At 33.0% G+C, this 16,486-nt stretch overlaps 1 protein-coding gene across 4 annotated transcripts in view; it reads right to left on the bottom strand.

The window, feature by feature from the left end:
* Positions 1–16,486, bottom strand: part of CACNA2D1 (calcium voltage-gated channel auxiliary subunit alpha2delta 1) — a 506,092-nt gene that overhangs the window by 49,100 nt on the left and 440,506 nt on the right. For 2 of the 4 annotated variants that reach the window (XM_031936055.1, XM_031936054.1), the window contains exons 16-20: positions 12,760–12,837; positions 10,822–10,896; positions 10,474–10,548; positions 6,481–6,537; positions 1,590–1,661 (exon numbers count right to left, since the gene is read on the bottom strand). In XM_031936055.1, the coding sequence (XP_031791915.1) occupies positions 1,590–1,661; positions 6,481–6,537; positions 10,474–10,548; positions 10,822–10,896; positions 12,760–12,837 (357 nt within the window). The remainder of the gene's footprint in view (positions 1–1,589; positions 1,662–6,480; positions 6,538–10,473; positions 10,549–10,821; positions 10,897–12,759; positions 12,838–16,486) is intronic. The other 2 variants (XM_023226696.2, XM_031936056.1) reach the window with 1 other exon arrangement.

Below are 16,486 nucleotides of genomic sequence, written 5' to 3'. Positions count from 1 at the left end.
CAAATTGCCTGAGGTTGAGAGTTCGAGACCAGCCTGGCCAGCATGATGAAACCCCATTTCTACTAAAAATACAAAAATTAGTCAGGCATGGTCGCAGGAGCCTGTAATCCCAGCTACTCAGGAAGCTGAGAAAGGAGAATGGCGTGAACCCCGGAGGTGGATGTTGCAGTGAGCCGAGATTGCGCCACTGCACTCCAGCCTAGGTGACAGAGCAAGACTCCATCTCAAAAAAAAAAAGGTGCAAGGTCACATTATCTACTAAATATTCCAGTCTACTGGCAATTCTCAGAAGTTTCCTCAACTTATTTTTTATAACTCAACCAGTGATTTACATTTGGCTTCAGGCAATTGCAAATAATAAGTAAACAAACTTGGTGTGATTAAAGGAATAATCTGAAGAATATACAAATGTGTGATGTATCTAATTTCAAATATTTGGGTCTGAAAGGAAGGAGTAGATAACAGCTTCTAATGTAAGCTGAGTGTGCACTTATGAAGAGCTCAAAAATAAGAAAGACTTTACCATGAACCAGGTCTTTTGCTAAGTCCTTTCTATATATTATTTCATTCGATCACTATTACTAATTGATTTAGAAGAAACTGAGGCTTGGAGAATATAAATAAGATCATTTTGGTCACTCAGTGGAGTGACAGCCCAGACGCCAAGCTTATCCCTATTACTTTATCCTACTTTATTATGTCCAGTACTTTACAACAAACATTATTAATCACCTAAACACCCTAACACAAGGCCACAGTCTAGGGTAATTAAAATAAATTAAATTCTATTGTTCTACAATTAAAATGCACTGTAACAAGCTATAAAAGAAATATGATGGCCTTTGCAAAGGAGTTAATCCATCTGGAAAAATCCTAAAAATCTGTAATCTGGAATGCAAGAGCCAAGTTCTGCTACTTATTAGCTGAAGAACTGTAGAGAAACTATTTAACCTCTCTGTACCTCAAATGTATCATCAGTACAACAGATATTATAGTGTGAAAAAATAATAACACCACCAATTTCCAAGCTTCTTGAGAATCCATGACTAACATATATCATGTACTTAATGTTATGTATTATTTAATTTTTCTTATTAATATTCTCATTATTATGGAAGACTCTCTCAGAGGAGGAAATATGTAATTTTGCTTTTGAAATAAAATAGATTGCGAGTAAAATGTATTAAGGCAAACATGGCAGCTTCTCTCATGCTACTCCTTATGTGCTTGAGTGGTTGGATTCCTTCCAAGTCTTTTTTCAATACTATAGCAACATCCTCCATCTCTATGAGTTTTACTGACGTTTACAAGATAAATTTGTATTAGAAAAGTGAAAATATGTCTACCTTTAGAAAGAGAAAGAACACTAAGGTCAAACCCAACTTAAACATTTATTCCTTTTCATATGATCTTTTGGATAGGGAAAACCCAGGATCTAGAAAATTTTAATGACACAGAACATTCATCTTTGTGTATACAGTATCTAACAGACAAGCTAACACACTGTAGCTGTTCAACAGATACTTGTAGAAGGAGTGCACACCAGCATCTGACCTGAGGAACTGTTTAGTCTTACTGATTCCACTCACCTCCACTTTAATATCATTCTCTAACTCTGCATCAAGGAAATCCAATGTTACTGGCTCCTGAGATTTGGGGTTCTACACAGAAAACAATAATAATTAGGTACACGTAACATTATACAATGATGCTGTGTATAAAACAATTCAATGGGTATTTATGAAATTAATTGTGCAAAAATTACTTACCTAGGATACAATAACTATATAAAGATATCTTATTTCATATATATACACACACACACACATATATATAGCTTACATATATAAAAGCTAGAGATTGAGCTTTCAGTGCGGGCAATCTTAATTAATAACCAAGTGAAGAGAGTCTCATTTTGAGTGGTGTATTTGGTACTGCATTTCTAATCACAAGCTCTTTGGGCACACTACTTCTGAAGAACCATTTACAACATTCTTTTCATTAATTAGCATGGGAGAGGGGCAAAATATAGCCATTTGGATAACTTATTTGGCCATAAAACAATGGCAACATGTAGGCATACTTTTAAAATTTGTAAAAAAAAAAAAAAATGTATATGATAAAATGTTTTAAAATTATGTTTACATTTGCCAAGTAAAACATTCTTATTGGACCTGTTCTTCCTTCTGAAAGTGTATAAAGAAAAGGTGCAAGTGTGCTTCATATATTTCAATCTAAGAAATTTTATATTTTAATAATTCAAATGACATCAGAATGCATAAGATAAACTTGTGGTTGCCATAAAGATTTTAAGATTAGTTATTATAATTAAAGTCTTACTAGGATAATAACCCCTGCGTTCACTGAATACTATTTCCTATTGCTTCTTCTTGCTGGTGTATAATAATAAATAAATAACACTGGGGAATAAGATAAATCCTTATTTATCAATATCATTATATAAAATGATACTGTTAGTCTGGCAAATTTACCTCATATTTTCTCAATTGCAAAATGAAGATTCGTTGAACTATTTGATAAACAAAATACAGTTAATTCCTCTATAACTTCCTAAGTAATGTACCATGTCATACTAAAATTTTAAAGCTTACTAGACCAATAAAATCATAATAGGTATATGTAATTTATAATTGCAAAATTTTATAAATTGAATTTTTAATTTTTATTAAAATATTACCTAAATCTGATAACTAGATACCAGTAACAAATGCAGACTATGCTGGATTAGTGCAAAGGTCATTCAAACTTTAATAATATAAGCCTCACGGGCTCTTTCAAAAGGTATTCGGATCATTACTGTTTCAAGCACTGTTTTAGGAAGAAACTGCCCAAGACAGTTGCAATAAGTAAAAATGTACTAAAATTAAGCATATCTTATCAAGATGCTGAATGACATAGTATACATGGCAAATATTTACTGACAAAAATGCCTTCCTTCAAAGAGTAATTCCACCTAAAGATGAAAAATTTTTATTGCTATGGTTTTTGATAAATGAACATTCTTTTTTTTTTTTTTTTTTTTTTTTTTTTTTTTTTTTTTTTTTTTTTTGAGACGGAGTCTCGCTCTGTCGCCCAGGCTGGAGTGCAGTGGCCGGATCTCAGCTCACTGCAAGCCCCGCCTCCCGGGTTTACACCATTCTCCTGCCTCAGCCTCCCCAGTAGCTGGGACTACAGGCGCCCGCCACCTCGCCCGGCTCTTTTTTTTGTATTTTTTAGTAGAGACGGGGTTTCACCAGGTTAGCCAGGATGGTCTCGATCTGCTGACCTCGTGATCCGCCCGTCTCGGCCTCCCAAAGTGCTGGGATTACAGGCTTGAGCCACTGCGCCCGGCCGATAAATGAACATTCTTAAAGGCAAATTTTAAAAAACAGCCATGTCTGGCACTTTAATTGAAAAAATATTCACTGCTTAAGTACTTTATCGCTATCATCAGAAGATTCTAGAATACTGAAAATAAGTATTAAATTTTTCAAAGGTGAAAATGCTGACCAGTATTGGTACGATATTGATGACATCTTACTGCCTGAAAAGGAAATACTCATTTGAAATGTAGTGTATTTTAAAAGAAGAAAAAAAAAAAAGCCAATGTTGAAAATCCTTCTAATTTCTTTGTTTAAAAAATGGAACCTAGGAAGTCCCTAACAAAAGGATACTCTAAAGTTTACAATATTATTCAGCATTGCTCATTTAATGTCCCATGAAATAAATCGTCTTCACACAAACACCGTATCAGCATTAAAATTTTAACAAACTCACTGCAAAACAAAGTCAAAATAATGAAAATAATAAAAAGTAAACAGAAATAAGAGTATTTATCTTACATGCAATGGATAATGCATAGCATGACCAGACCCAAACAGCATGCATGGAGGAGGCATTATCAGGAAGAATTGGCAATATGAAGATCATGTCCCAATCCAGCACACAAAGACACAGAGAAGAAAATGAAATCATAAAAGAAAAATCTCAATGCATAACTTGTACTTTTAAAATAGCAATCTAGCTGACCATTTTTTTAAAAGATCCATCAAGGGCATGGTGACTACAAAATTCAAAAGCATAATCTTTCAATAAGAAAGCACCGAGAGAGGCTGAAGAAATGGAAAATAGTCTCGCATACCCATTATTTTTGTTTGATATTTAAAATACCTAGTATTTCTCATTTGCAAAATTTGGATATCAATGGAAATAACTACCATACCATTTGTGGAAACGAAAGAATGCAAAGTTAACAAATTTTAAATTGAAATAATTACTAGATAGTATTACAAATGGTACTTAGTGCAAAAATGTCCTTTAAATTGAGGAGTCTTGTATGGTTGCTAGTTTGCCATTTAGAGTTTTCTTAGAATGAAAACAAAAATAAAACAAACCATTTTCAGGTTGTTTATTTTTTAATTATATTGTTAAGAGTTACATGCAATATTTGAGGTTGCTGCAAATACAAAAATTCACTAAAATGCACATGACTGCAAAAGTATAAGATAATATATAAAAAGAAACATGCAAGGATAGTAACAAAATAATATACTATATCAAGAAAGGCATAAAGATAATTTGAAACTTTATAGGAATTATAAAAGATATGAAGACTTTCATATGCAACAATATGAAATTCAGTTTGTTCTAAAATTCTAGCACTGGAAGGGAGTTAAAGCTTCTCAACTAGTTCAGTGACTCTGCACTTTAGAACTCCATGGGGAGCTTTAAAAACTATTTAGAGGCTGGGCATGGTGGCTCACCCTTGTAATCCCAGCACTTTGGCAGGCCGAGGCAGGTGGATCACGAAGTCGAGAGATTGAGACCATCCTGGACAAGGTAATGAAACCCTGTCTCTACTAAAAATGCAAAAATTAGCTGGGCATGGTGGCCGCAAGCTGTAATCCCAGCTACTCGGGAGGCTGAGGCAGGAGAATCATATGAACCCGGGAGGCAGAGGTTGCAGTAAGCTGAGATCGTGCCACTGCACTCCAGCCTAGCGACAGAGTGAGACCCATCTCAGAAGATAAAATAAAATAAAATAAAATAAAATAAAATAAAATAAAATAAAATAAAATAAAATAAAATAAAATAAAATAAACAAAACAAAACAAAAACGATTTAGAGGCCTGGTCCCATCACTGCCAAATTAAATCAGAATTTTCAGAGGATGAGGCAGGGAACTGACATACATATTTAATTTCCTAGGTGAATATACTGTGTAGGATGGAAACTAGTGACTAGTTCAATTCTCCTGCTTTTCAGATGAAGAAATTGAAGCACTACAGGATTTAGTGGAGTGCTCAAGAACACAGTGTTGGCTATTAGAACCAAACTAGCACTCAGTTCTACTACTTCATAGCTTATCCATCTCTTCTTAATGACATATTACCTCTTCATTTTCATGTCACCCACTTTTTTTATGTATTTATTCATTTTTTTTTTTTTTTTGAGATGGGTCTCGCTCTGTCACCCAGCCTGGAGGAAGTGGCACAATCTTGGCTCACCACAACCTCCACCTCCCGGGTCTAAGCGATTCTCCTGCCTCAGCTTTTTGAGTAGCTGGGACTACTGGCATGAGCCACCATGCCTAACTAATTTCTTTAGTATTTTTTTATTTTTATGTTTTAAGTAGAGACAGGGTTTCACTATGTTGGCCAGGCTGGTCTTGAACTGCTGACCTTGTGATCTGCCCTCCTCAGCCTCCCAAAGTGCTGAGATTACAGGCATGAGCCACCATGGTCGGCCTTAATGTCACCAACTTTTTTAAAGAAATGGTAGGCTTACCTATAAAATCTTAAATAATGTTGAACATCCTTTGAAATTCTGAAATTCTCTTGCTAAGCTGTAGGAAGTATCCTTTTATGCTGATTATTAATAGTTTTACTGTGCATATAGAAATATTGCATACATATGATAACGGAAGTTTTGTTGCCAAAAGGAAAAGCTTTGCAATGAGTTTGCCAGGTAATAAAATTCACTACTTATTTGCACTTTGGTACATTTTTAATTAGCTAAGGGAAATTTCTTTAATGTCTAACCCCAAATTACACTTTTTAGAAGTTTTGGCTTAAAATGTGTGGCTTATGGCAACTGTCACATAGGAATTGTATTTTATTTCCACTTAGAAGTAAATTTACAAGCAAATTGTTAGGATCACATGAATTTGATATTAATTTTATAATTTTAGTAACAAATTTATTTTTAGAAGCCATCTCTTTATGATTTCTCTGATTATTAACCTGATTCCATAATTGACTTTGCAATCTTTAGTTAGCCAATACATACCCTCTACCATTATTAATAACATTTTTTGCTCTGGTTTATTAAGAAATGATGCTCATCTCCATTTCATGCTCTGGAAGCTTGATGTCAGGAAAGGCAGCTTTAATTATATAAGCTTTAAGAACGGAAGCTTAATCTCAAGTCGGATTTAGCAAATTTGAAAGCACTGTTAAGTCTACCTTCATTCACCGTTACCTGGACATTGGGTCTCCTTTTTCTTAAATTAATTGTTGGTATACCTACACCAATAGGCTGAAGCAACAGAAAAATGGTAATTCATCATACTACATATCAACATAGGTAGGGGTTCTATCCTATAATCAATTTTCCTCAGATATTTCCTTGATTGGAAAAAGGTCTAAATGATAGACTTAGAATTCAAAGTATTTGGTAGGTATGGAGTTCATGAGTCAATAAAATAAAAATTTAAAAATATCTTCAACGAATAAAAACTGTTACATGAATAGTCATTTTTCTTAAAAATGACTATTATTTTTCTTTTTCTAGAAAAGTACATATTTGGGAAGTGGGAAAAAAGGTTGTTTGTTCCAGATTACTTTTCCATCGATTTGACCAAAAAAAGAAAAAAAAAAAAAAAAAGAAAAAGAAAAACAACAATTGTTAGAATTTACACGACCCAAATATAAATATTTTTAATGTCCATCCCTCAATTTATATGTTGAAATCCTCATCCCCAGAGATGATGGTATCCAAAGGCTATTGGGAGGTGACTAGGTCCTGGTTGGTGGGTCCCTCCTGAATGGGACTGGTGCCCTTATAAAAGAGGCCCTAGAGAGAGACGTCTCACCCCTTCTCCTCCATGTGAGGTTAGAGTGAGAAGATGGCTGTGTATAGGGAGGCAAACCCTCACAGAACACCAGTCTGCCCAAGCCTTCATCTTGTACTTCCCAGTCTTCAGAACTGTGAGTTACTAAATTCTGTTTATAAGCCACCCAGTCTATGGTATTTTGTTATAGCAGCCTGAATGAACTAAGAAAATTATATGATATAAATGATGAATTGATGGGTGCTGACGAGTTGATGGGTGCAGCACACCAACATGGCACAAGTATACATATGTAACAAACCTACACACTATGTACATGTACCCTAGAACTTAAAGTATAATAAAAAAAAAGAAAATTATGATATTAAAAAGTTTTAATGTTTAATATTTGTGCCTTTGTTTTCTGAAGTGATACCAAATGTTCTATCTGTGGAACTAATGGAGAATGTAACCATAACAGTGTAGATTTATTTTAAATATTAACTTCTCAAACATAGATTATGCACAATTTCCTATACAATACATATTTCTTAGAACTGAACAAAATGAGGTATCTAACTAAGTAGACCTAACCTGGTTATTTCAATGACACAAAATGGAAGAAAGTTAAAATGCTTTTTGGAATAAAGCAGAATATATAATCAACGCATGTCAAAATGTGGTCATGCTGGTAAAAGTACAAGCTTAGAAAATGTTATGAGTCCTTAAAAATTAAATATGTGAAAAGCCCGTAGCTATTTTATTTAATGATATTCTGGGGGCTTTTAAAGAACACTCATCTGCAAAAAAACTTTCACTGAAATATTTTTAATTAAGGTTCCCATATCAGGAGGAAAACATACTTGCATAACATTAGACTTTCACCTTATTAAATAACGGCTGCTATATATAAGCATTATTTTTCTTCACTTGTATTAATTAATTTCTGATAAAATAATTAAGATTAATTTTGTTAGTATACTGTCACCATATGTTCCTTTGTATTTGCGTATTTCTAAAGCAATTATCTTATACTATGTCATCCTTTTATGAGGTCTTGTATCAATCTGTATAGCGTCCTCCTTTAGCCACAAAATGGAAATCATAGTATTTACTGAGTTAATGATGAGAATTCACAAGCATATTTAATTCACAAGCATGAACTTCAGAAATAAAGAATAAACTGATATTCAGAATAATTTCTTTTTCATGGTGTTCTGAAATAGTATTTTTGGAGATGTCTTTCTGTTACATATTAATATTTGCTTTAGTAAAATCCAAATATAAAAATATGAAAAGCTAAGTTATAATATGGAAGAAAAATATCAGTTGGGCTTTAATGAAGTTGCTAAAGAATTTGTTTTCTCTGTAATATTATAAATTTTAGTGAATTATTTCAAATATGAACCAAATATAGGTTACTGTCATTCAAATAGTAATATTTTTTACATAAATATTGGTTATTAGTAGAATGTAGAAAAGAAAAAAACTTCAAATTATTACTTCTCTTTGACTATGAAAACCACCTAAACTGTTACAGTCATTAGATGGTAGATTTATATATATATATATATATAGATATATCTATATCTATATATATATATATCTCCATCATATATGCATTATTGTCCTTATTCTTCTTTTTGTCTATATTTTAGTTCCTTTGGGTGAGGGTTAAGGTTCATAATTATAAAAGTAGAGATCCTTCACACCCACCCTTCATCACATTACACTTTTTTTTTTTTCTTGAGACGGAGTTTCGCTCTTGTTGCCCAGGCTGGAGTGCAATGGAGTGGTCTCGGCTCACTGCAACCTCCACCTCCCGGGTTCAAGAGATTCCCCTGACTCAGCCTCCTGAGTAGCTGGGATTACAGGCATACACTGCCACGCCCGGCTAATTTTGTATTTTTAGTAGAGACAGGGTTTCACCATGTTGGCCAGGCTGGTCTCGAACTCCTGCCCTCAGGTGATCCGCCTGCCTCGGCCTCCCAAAGTGCTGGGATTACAAGTGGGAGCCACCGCACCCAGCCCACGTTACACTTTTATTACTTTTGAATTACTTTAGTTAGGGGAATTTAATTGAAAATACACTGAATATACAAAGCCCAAACAATAATACTGCAAAATTATTTTAAAAAAAATTAAGATATAAAAAGATAAGTTTTCAAGCTATAGCAAAATCATGGGATGATTAGCCAAACATAAATTACTCTTTTAAGAGGAATTTAACAGGTTATGCTTTTAAAGAGCTGTGGTAGTTTAATAATAATATGAAAAAGTACTTATGCAATATTTATATTAAAATAACACATTTAGCATAACTAGGGTGATCAATAGCTACATGTGCTACAAGTAATTATATGATGAATTTGATATGGAAATAAGTTCCAAAGTCAGATAAATTAAAGTAGACATTAGTTATAAAATGTAATATTATTTAATGTATTAAAATAGATAATTAATGTATTACATTTAATGTAGTTTTGCATTCAATATCAATAGTTCTCTCATGGATTTGAACAATATTTAAATGACACAACTTTGTGTGTATGTTCACACACTTGTGGTATATTCTAATATATGGCTAACATTACATATCCATGACTCGGGAGAAAGAAGTAGTATGCATAAGTCTGCATGGTTTCAAGGATCTTCAATATTATCTTCAAAGTTAAGCAATAACTAAACAGATGCTTCTAAGGTTACAATTATAAGACTTTGATTAATTTTACATCTAAATAAATTTTGCTATTAATGCCCTGTGAAGCAGTTCATGAAGAGTGAAATGAGTTGTACAAGATAATTTATGAAAATATCTTGAGAAAATAGGCATAAAAATTAGGATAATATGGCTCATCGATGGCATTTTATCTCTTTCAGATTAACTTGCTGATTAATAAATACTTCCCATTTCTGAAGCCCATCTCATGAATTTTACTTATTCAATCTCTTACATCTCTTTACAGGCCTGTCCTAAAGTAAAAGGAAAACCATTCTGGGAGACAGAAAGCAGAGTTAATTACTAGAAGAGAAGGGCAATAGAAAATGTGACCTGGAGGTAGACGAACATTACTAATATTTATCAGGTTCAAACTCATGTCTGGAGCAATATCCTTTATTATCTTACAGCCTTAAAACCAAAGTCAGAAGTGGGATGCATGAAATTGAGGCTCAGTGGGTGATAATGGCTGTCTTTGAGATAAAAATATTACTGCAGCTAAATTGGCAACGGAAAATGAAAACGGCTTTCACTCTTTCATATATTATCATGTGTTGTCTTGACATCTAAGAAGAGAGCCACGTTACAGACTGTACTTTGATATTTAGTGTTATATAGTAAATTTTAAAACAACAATCCTATTAGGAACATTAGTCATTAATTCTACAAAACACTACCCAGTGTAAACAAATTATATACCGACCTTTGGCTGAAGATTTGGATGTAATAAAACATAACCATTAGGATCGATTGCAAAGTAATACCCATTGGGGCACAGCTGGAAAAGAAAAAAACATAAGCTTAGATATGCCTGAGTCACAATTAGAAATCTATATTCTTTTAAATACATAATGTATTAAATACACATTTTATAGCATGTTGAAAGATAACATGGAATCATTTTATTTTAGAGATGCTTTTAACCATGTAGTTCCTTTGCTAAGATAATTGTCCATAATTTTTGAGAATTACCTAAGTGCTTTGTGGCCAAGCTAAATTAGTACAGAGTTCTAAACTAGAAAGGGTATCAAAAGAGCAAATTTCATCTTACTGTAAAACGTGGTGTCAGTCTTTTAATATCTTCCAAAGACACATCTACCCCCATCACACCAAGAATCAGCTGGTTCTATAATAAGAGAGCAAAAATGGCATTTTATATCAAAAATTTACATATTTTTACACAATTATCATATGCTCAAATTTTGCTGGCATTATGGTTATATTCCATATTAGTTTAAATGTATATATAGGGTGAAGGACTCTTGGTGTCAATTTACAAGGATTCTCAGCTTTGTTTCCTACAACTTTATCATCATTATCATTTAACTTAGCAAAGAAAATCTAGATAATTGAGGCTAAAATATATAAAAGATAAATAAAAATGTTTGACACTTCTTGTACCCTTTTGTTCTAATATTTATTTTCACTGCTATCGTACAGTCAGCGCTTATAGCTGTGTGTCTATGTATGTGAGTTTAGACTGACTTTATGGTTTACTATAATTAAGAAACCACAAGAATGTCCAGCTTAAAGATTATACAATATAGAATAGGAACACATTGGATTTTTGCTGCAGATAGTTCCTGCGTATGTAACTATCCTGAAAGTATGTGACCATATTGGTGATAAAATCCTAAAAACACTATTTCTAGTCACGGCTAATAACTTCTACATATCAAGCAACAGGCATCACAGTTTTAGGTGCAAGTAGAGGAGATTTGTGGCAAACTGCCATCATGATCTTCCATGGGACATAAAGATGGAAATTGTGTTAAAATTTTGAGTCCAAAATTGTTGTTTCAAATGGAATTATATAAATTATAAAATAATAAATTTGAAATGTGCTTGCAAAAAATTATAAAATCTAGTAATTACAAAAACATTTAAACTTTGTGGAGGTACAGATAGAGTAAGAAAGTTCTGTCAACAACTATGCTCTTTTCCATGAACCAATCCTAGTCTGAGCAAAAACTTCCCAACTGAAGCAATCTCTTAGTTCACAGTGAGATTTGTGAACACGTATGAGAAAGTTAGAGAGTTACTCTTTTATGAGTTACAATATTTAGAACCTGCAGAGAGGTAAGAATGGTAATGGGTCCCCAAAGAGAAATAACTGTTTTCTATGGCCTCCTTATTAAAATAAGGAGTTCAACTGAGATATATAATAACTGATCAAACAACGCTTAAGTGCAACAGACTTCATGAAACCGTAAACTGGAAATAAATATTCACTCAAATCAAGTATATCACCTACATTATAAAATCAGTCTCTAGTATTAAAAAACTCAACTTCAAAATCTCAAATTCCTTCTGAATCAAACTAAAAAACTGGAATGCAATCCTATTTAAAATCAAAAGCATTTAACAAATAAGAAACAATAAGTATAAGATACGTATTTTTTAGAACTTTTAAATAGGCATTTTACTGCACTGACCAAAAACCAGTGCTATAAAAATTAAGTATTCTATGAAATTATTCTTCTTGTACCCTAAAATAGAAAAAAATAAAGAGAAATATTAATTTAAATCAGTCCTTAAGTTACAAGATAATTTTTAAAAAGCTACTGTTTGGGAGTTGGGGAGGAATGATTTAATATACCAATGTACACCTGATACAAACATCACTATGCTTTTGGTCTTTGGATTTTTCTTTCTAAACTCCATCAATATCTCAGATGGATTCTTAAAATATGCACACAATATTACTGTCCATTTATCATATAATTACTCCCAGAGTCTGACTCTGTGTTCTCATCAGGTCATAGTTAAGTGGAGTTAAGTTGAATCTTGGCTCTAGGGCAACAGAGAGTTTGACCTGCATTTCCTTTTTCCCAGGTGGTTATCGCATAGGCAGCTGTTGCCTTTGACCTCTGGCCTCACAAGACAGTTACACTGCATGTATTTTCTTATGGAAATATCTTATCCATGTTGAGCTTCAACGTCACAGTTTGTCATTTATTATTATTAATTTTATCAATTAACTTTTAACCTTTAAGTTTGTCTTATTTTCAAATTGGCCGGTTATGTTGAAGACCGGAAGAGTTCCAGTAATGACAAGTCCCAGTTCCTAAAAATAGATTCAGAGAGAAAGGGCAAATTAAAATTACAATTTAAGCTTTGTCAGAGTGCATTAGCCTTTGATATCTGAGACTGCATTTTATAGTTACTTTATAAAGATCCACAAAAATTAGTAACTCATTTTGAATATCTATTAAAATTTATTTTTAAAATATCAATGAAAATATCTTGGAGAAAATTAGGACCTACTAGGCAGCTACTGAAGCATGAAACATTTAAAATAATATTCTAAGATAACTTTAAAAATAATCAACTTACACAACTGGTCAACAGCCTGTATGCATTTCAGTAACTCTCTGTCCACTCCCTTTTTAATAGTGATAGTTCACCTAATATCAGGGCCTCCATAAGCAGAGTGATAATAAAATATTATTTTAAGTGATTTACTTAGCTTCCCTTTTTGTAGCCTCATTCTCAATTTTTGTATGCCCTAAGCCAAAGACTTCATGCTAAATGACAAATGTGCAGTTGAATAGCATGATAAATAAAATAAACATTCTATTGATACTGCATATCTGGGATATTCTAAGTAAGTGTTATGCTCTTCAGAAGAAGCAATACTACTTCTAAGTGGCCCCCAAAATAAGCAGTACTTTTTGACAAGGTAAAATGATGAAGAAAAGACAACTGAAAGCATCAAATATAAAAGTCTAGTCTGAAGAGTTTAACATAACAGAAATAATGCCATCCTATTAATAGGCATATAATTTAATATATTAAATGAATTCATAGAGATTAGTTGAAATAAACTGATTTTCAAGTCAGCGTTCGTTTTTGTTACTGACATCTATATCCATTATAATTTTTAGCCACTATTTCATGTCAAAACTACCTCTTTATCAAAATTACTCTTTAAAATAATTTTTACATTATTGTTTGAAATTTGGAATTTGCTAAAATGAGAAAATACTATTAATCTTCTCACAAATAGTGATTTCAAATCCAAAGTTCATGAACTTGGAACAGAGTTCTGGAATCAGAACCGAGTTCATAAAGTTGGATTTGGAATCATTATTCATTAGAACATTAAAAATTTTATTAATATCAGGGAGCAAATGTTGTGGTATCAGGTTGTGGTTCATAATTGGGCACATAGGAGGCCCAAATTCAATGGGAATGATGAATGAATTACGGAGGAGAGACAATAAGAGAGAAGCTTCCAGCAGACCAAAATACCAAATTATTTGCAACAAATGAAACTAAGGAAACAACCAAACATATTTGGGTGCATGATGATTGACATGGTTTGGTTGTGTTCCCACCCAAATCTCATCTTCAATTGTTGTTCCCATAATCCCCACGTGTTGTGGGAGGGATCCAGAAGTAATTGAATAATGGGACGGTTTCCCCCATTCTATTCTCATGATAGTAATTTCTCAAGAGATCTAATGTTTTCATAAGTGGCTTCCTCCTTTGCTCAGCACTTATTCTCTCTCCTGCCGCCCCATGAAGAGGTGCCTTCCTCCATGATTTTAAGTTTCTGGAGGCCTCCCCAGCCACATGGAACTGTGAATCAATTAAACCTCTCTTCTTTATCAATTACTCAGTCTCGGGTATCTTTTCACAGCAGCATGAGAACAGACTAATACAATTATATATAATATATATATATATTATATATAATGCATATATATGAATGTATATAATACATATATATGAATAGATTAATTCATAAAACTGGTATCCAAAAGGTAATTCAGTAAAGATTTGGTGAAGCGTCTCTTAGAGGTATAATCTATATGCAGAGTTTTAAAAATGCTACCGTGGTTTAAGATGAGGTAGATATGGATGTAATCATTTCCTTTGCATTTTTACTGCATACCATCATTTGCTTCTAAAAATGGTAAAATGTAGCCTAAAGTGAGTTACTAGATTACTAACATATTGGATTTAAGATAATTATGAATGAACTCATTGAAACCCAACTTGAATTTTTTCTCCTCATTTATTAAGCAGACCAAAAACTTGTACTCTACTCTTGAGCACTGCATGTGCCTCTAGAAAATAAGAGAGAAATAAAATAAGATGTCTCTACCCTGGAATTTTAAAAATATTTTCTAGAGCCTCAACTCTTGTCATATCTCTTCTTATAAAGAGCTTCACTTTGTCTCCTAATTAAAATGAACCCTCCACAGTATTGTCCTAATCTCCCCTTATCACCAAAAATGACCAGGGTATCATTCTTTTGATATACTCAGTGCTTCCCCAACTTTTATGCTATACTCCATTTCTATGGTTTCACTTTTCACCACCAACTGCAAAAATCTTACACTAATATGACCAGCTAAAATGTCTCCATTTTCTTAACCACAATCCACTTTGCCCCAATATTGGCTTCTTTATTTTGAAGTCAGAATTCTTTTTCTCATTATATCCATTATATTTGGTTTTAAAATATATTTGCCTTTTCCTTTTTAATATAACTTTATTTTTGACCAACATATATTTTTAATCTGCTGTGTGGAGAGATTATAAACAAATAACTAGGAATATATGGGGATCACTTTATCATTTTCAAACCAGTAAAAAGAATGCTGTATGTGTCCAATGAATAGCAAATTCATGTGTTTCTTTCTTTTTCTTTTTTTCTTTTTTTTACATTTAGTTTCAGCTTATAGCACAGCACATTTAGAACCAACATTTCCTCCTAATGTCATTTGTGCTATCAGTAAGAACCTTACCAGCAATGCAGACATGCTGGCTAATGAACTTCCAGTCAAAGGAAACACAACAGGGCATAATTATTGACTCCTCCTATCACACACTGTCCTGTGATGGATTTGAAAAGTGCAACATTATGACCACAGCTTTGGATCACTGTGTGACCTTCAGTAAATACGTGATGTCTAAAAGGAACACTGGACAGTAATTTTAAGCTAGGGCTTGAGGTAAGCAAGCTTCATGCTTCATTTTATCTTTCTTAGCGTGCAAGGCTGATGTTAATAGTGCCTATTTTTCTTCTAACTTCCTGTATATGTTTATTTTCTAAAAACCAAATGATAAGTAATTCTAAATGGACTGCATTTTGCCCTGTGGGTTCATCGTTACATTTGGAAAAGTAGTAACAACATATTACTGATCTCCAAGTAGGGAAAAGGGTTACTGAATCAGCATTTATTTTTCAGGTCTTATTATTTTGATTCTCTCCAAATATATTATTTTAGTAAATCATTAATAAGTTCTTCTCATTAAGACTAAACATAAGAATAAAGCTTAAGTGCGATGATTATTATTTATAATTTTCATGTCAGGAAGTAAAAATTACATTTAAACAATTTTCAACTTTGGCCCTATTGACATTTTTGGAGGGATAATTCTTTGTTGTGTGTGGTGGGCAGTTTTCCTCTGCATTAAAGGATGTTTAACAGCATGCCTGGTCTCTATCCACTCAGGGGTGTCCAATCTTTTGGCTTCCCTAGGCCACACTGAGAGAAGATGAATTGTCTTGGGCCACACCTAAAATACACTAATACTAACAATAGTTGATGAGATTTTAAAAAGAGCAAAAAAAAAAAAAAAAAAAAAAAAAAAAATTCATAATGTTTTCAGAAAGTGTAAAAGTTTGCATTGGGCTGCACTCCAAGCCATCCTGGGCCCCAGGTTGGACATGCTTGCTCTAGATGACAGCAGCAACCCCT

Source organism: Piliocolobus tephrosceles, chromosome 8 (genome assembly GCF_002776525.5).
Source record: "Piliocolobus tephrosceles isolate RC106 chromosome 8, ASM277652v3, whole genome shotgun sequence".
Classification (NCBI taxonomy): Eukaryota; Metazoa; Chordata; class Mammalia; order Primates; family Cercopithecidae; genus Piliocolobus; species Piliocolobus tephrosceles.
This window is presented reverse-complemented; position numbering and strand designations above follow the sequence as displayed.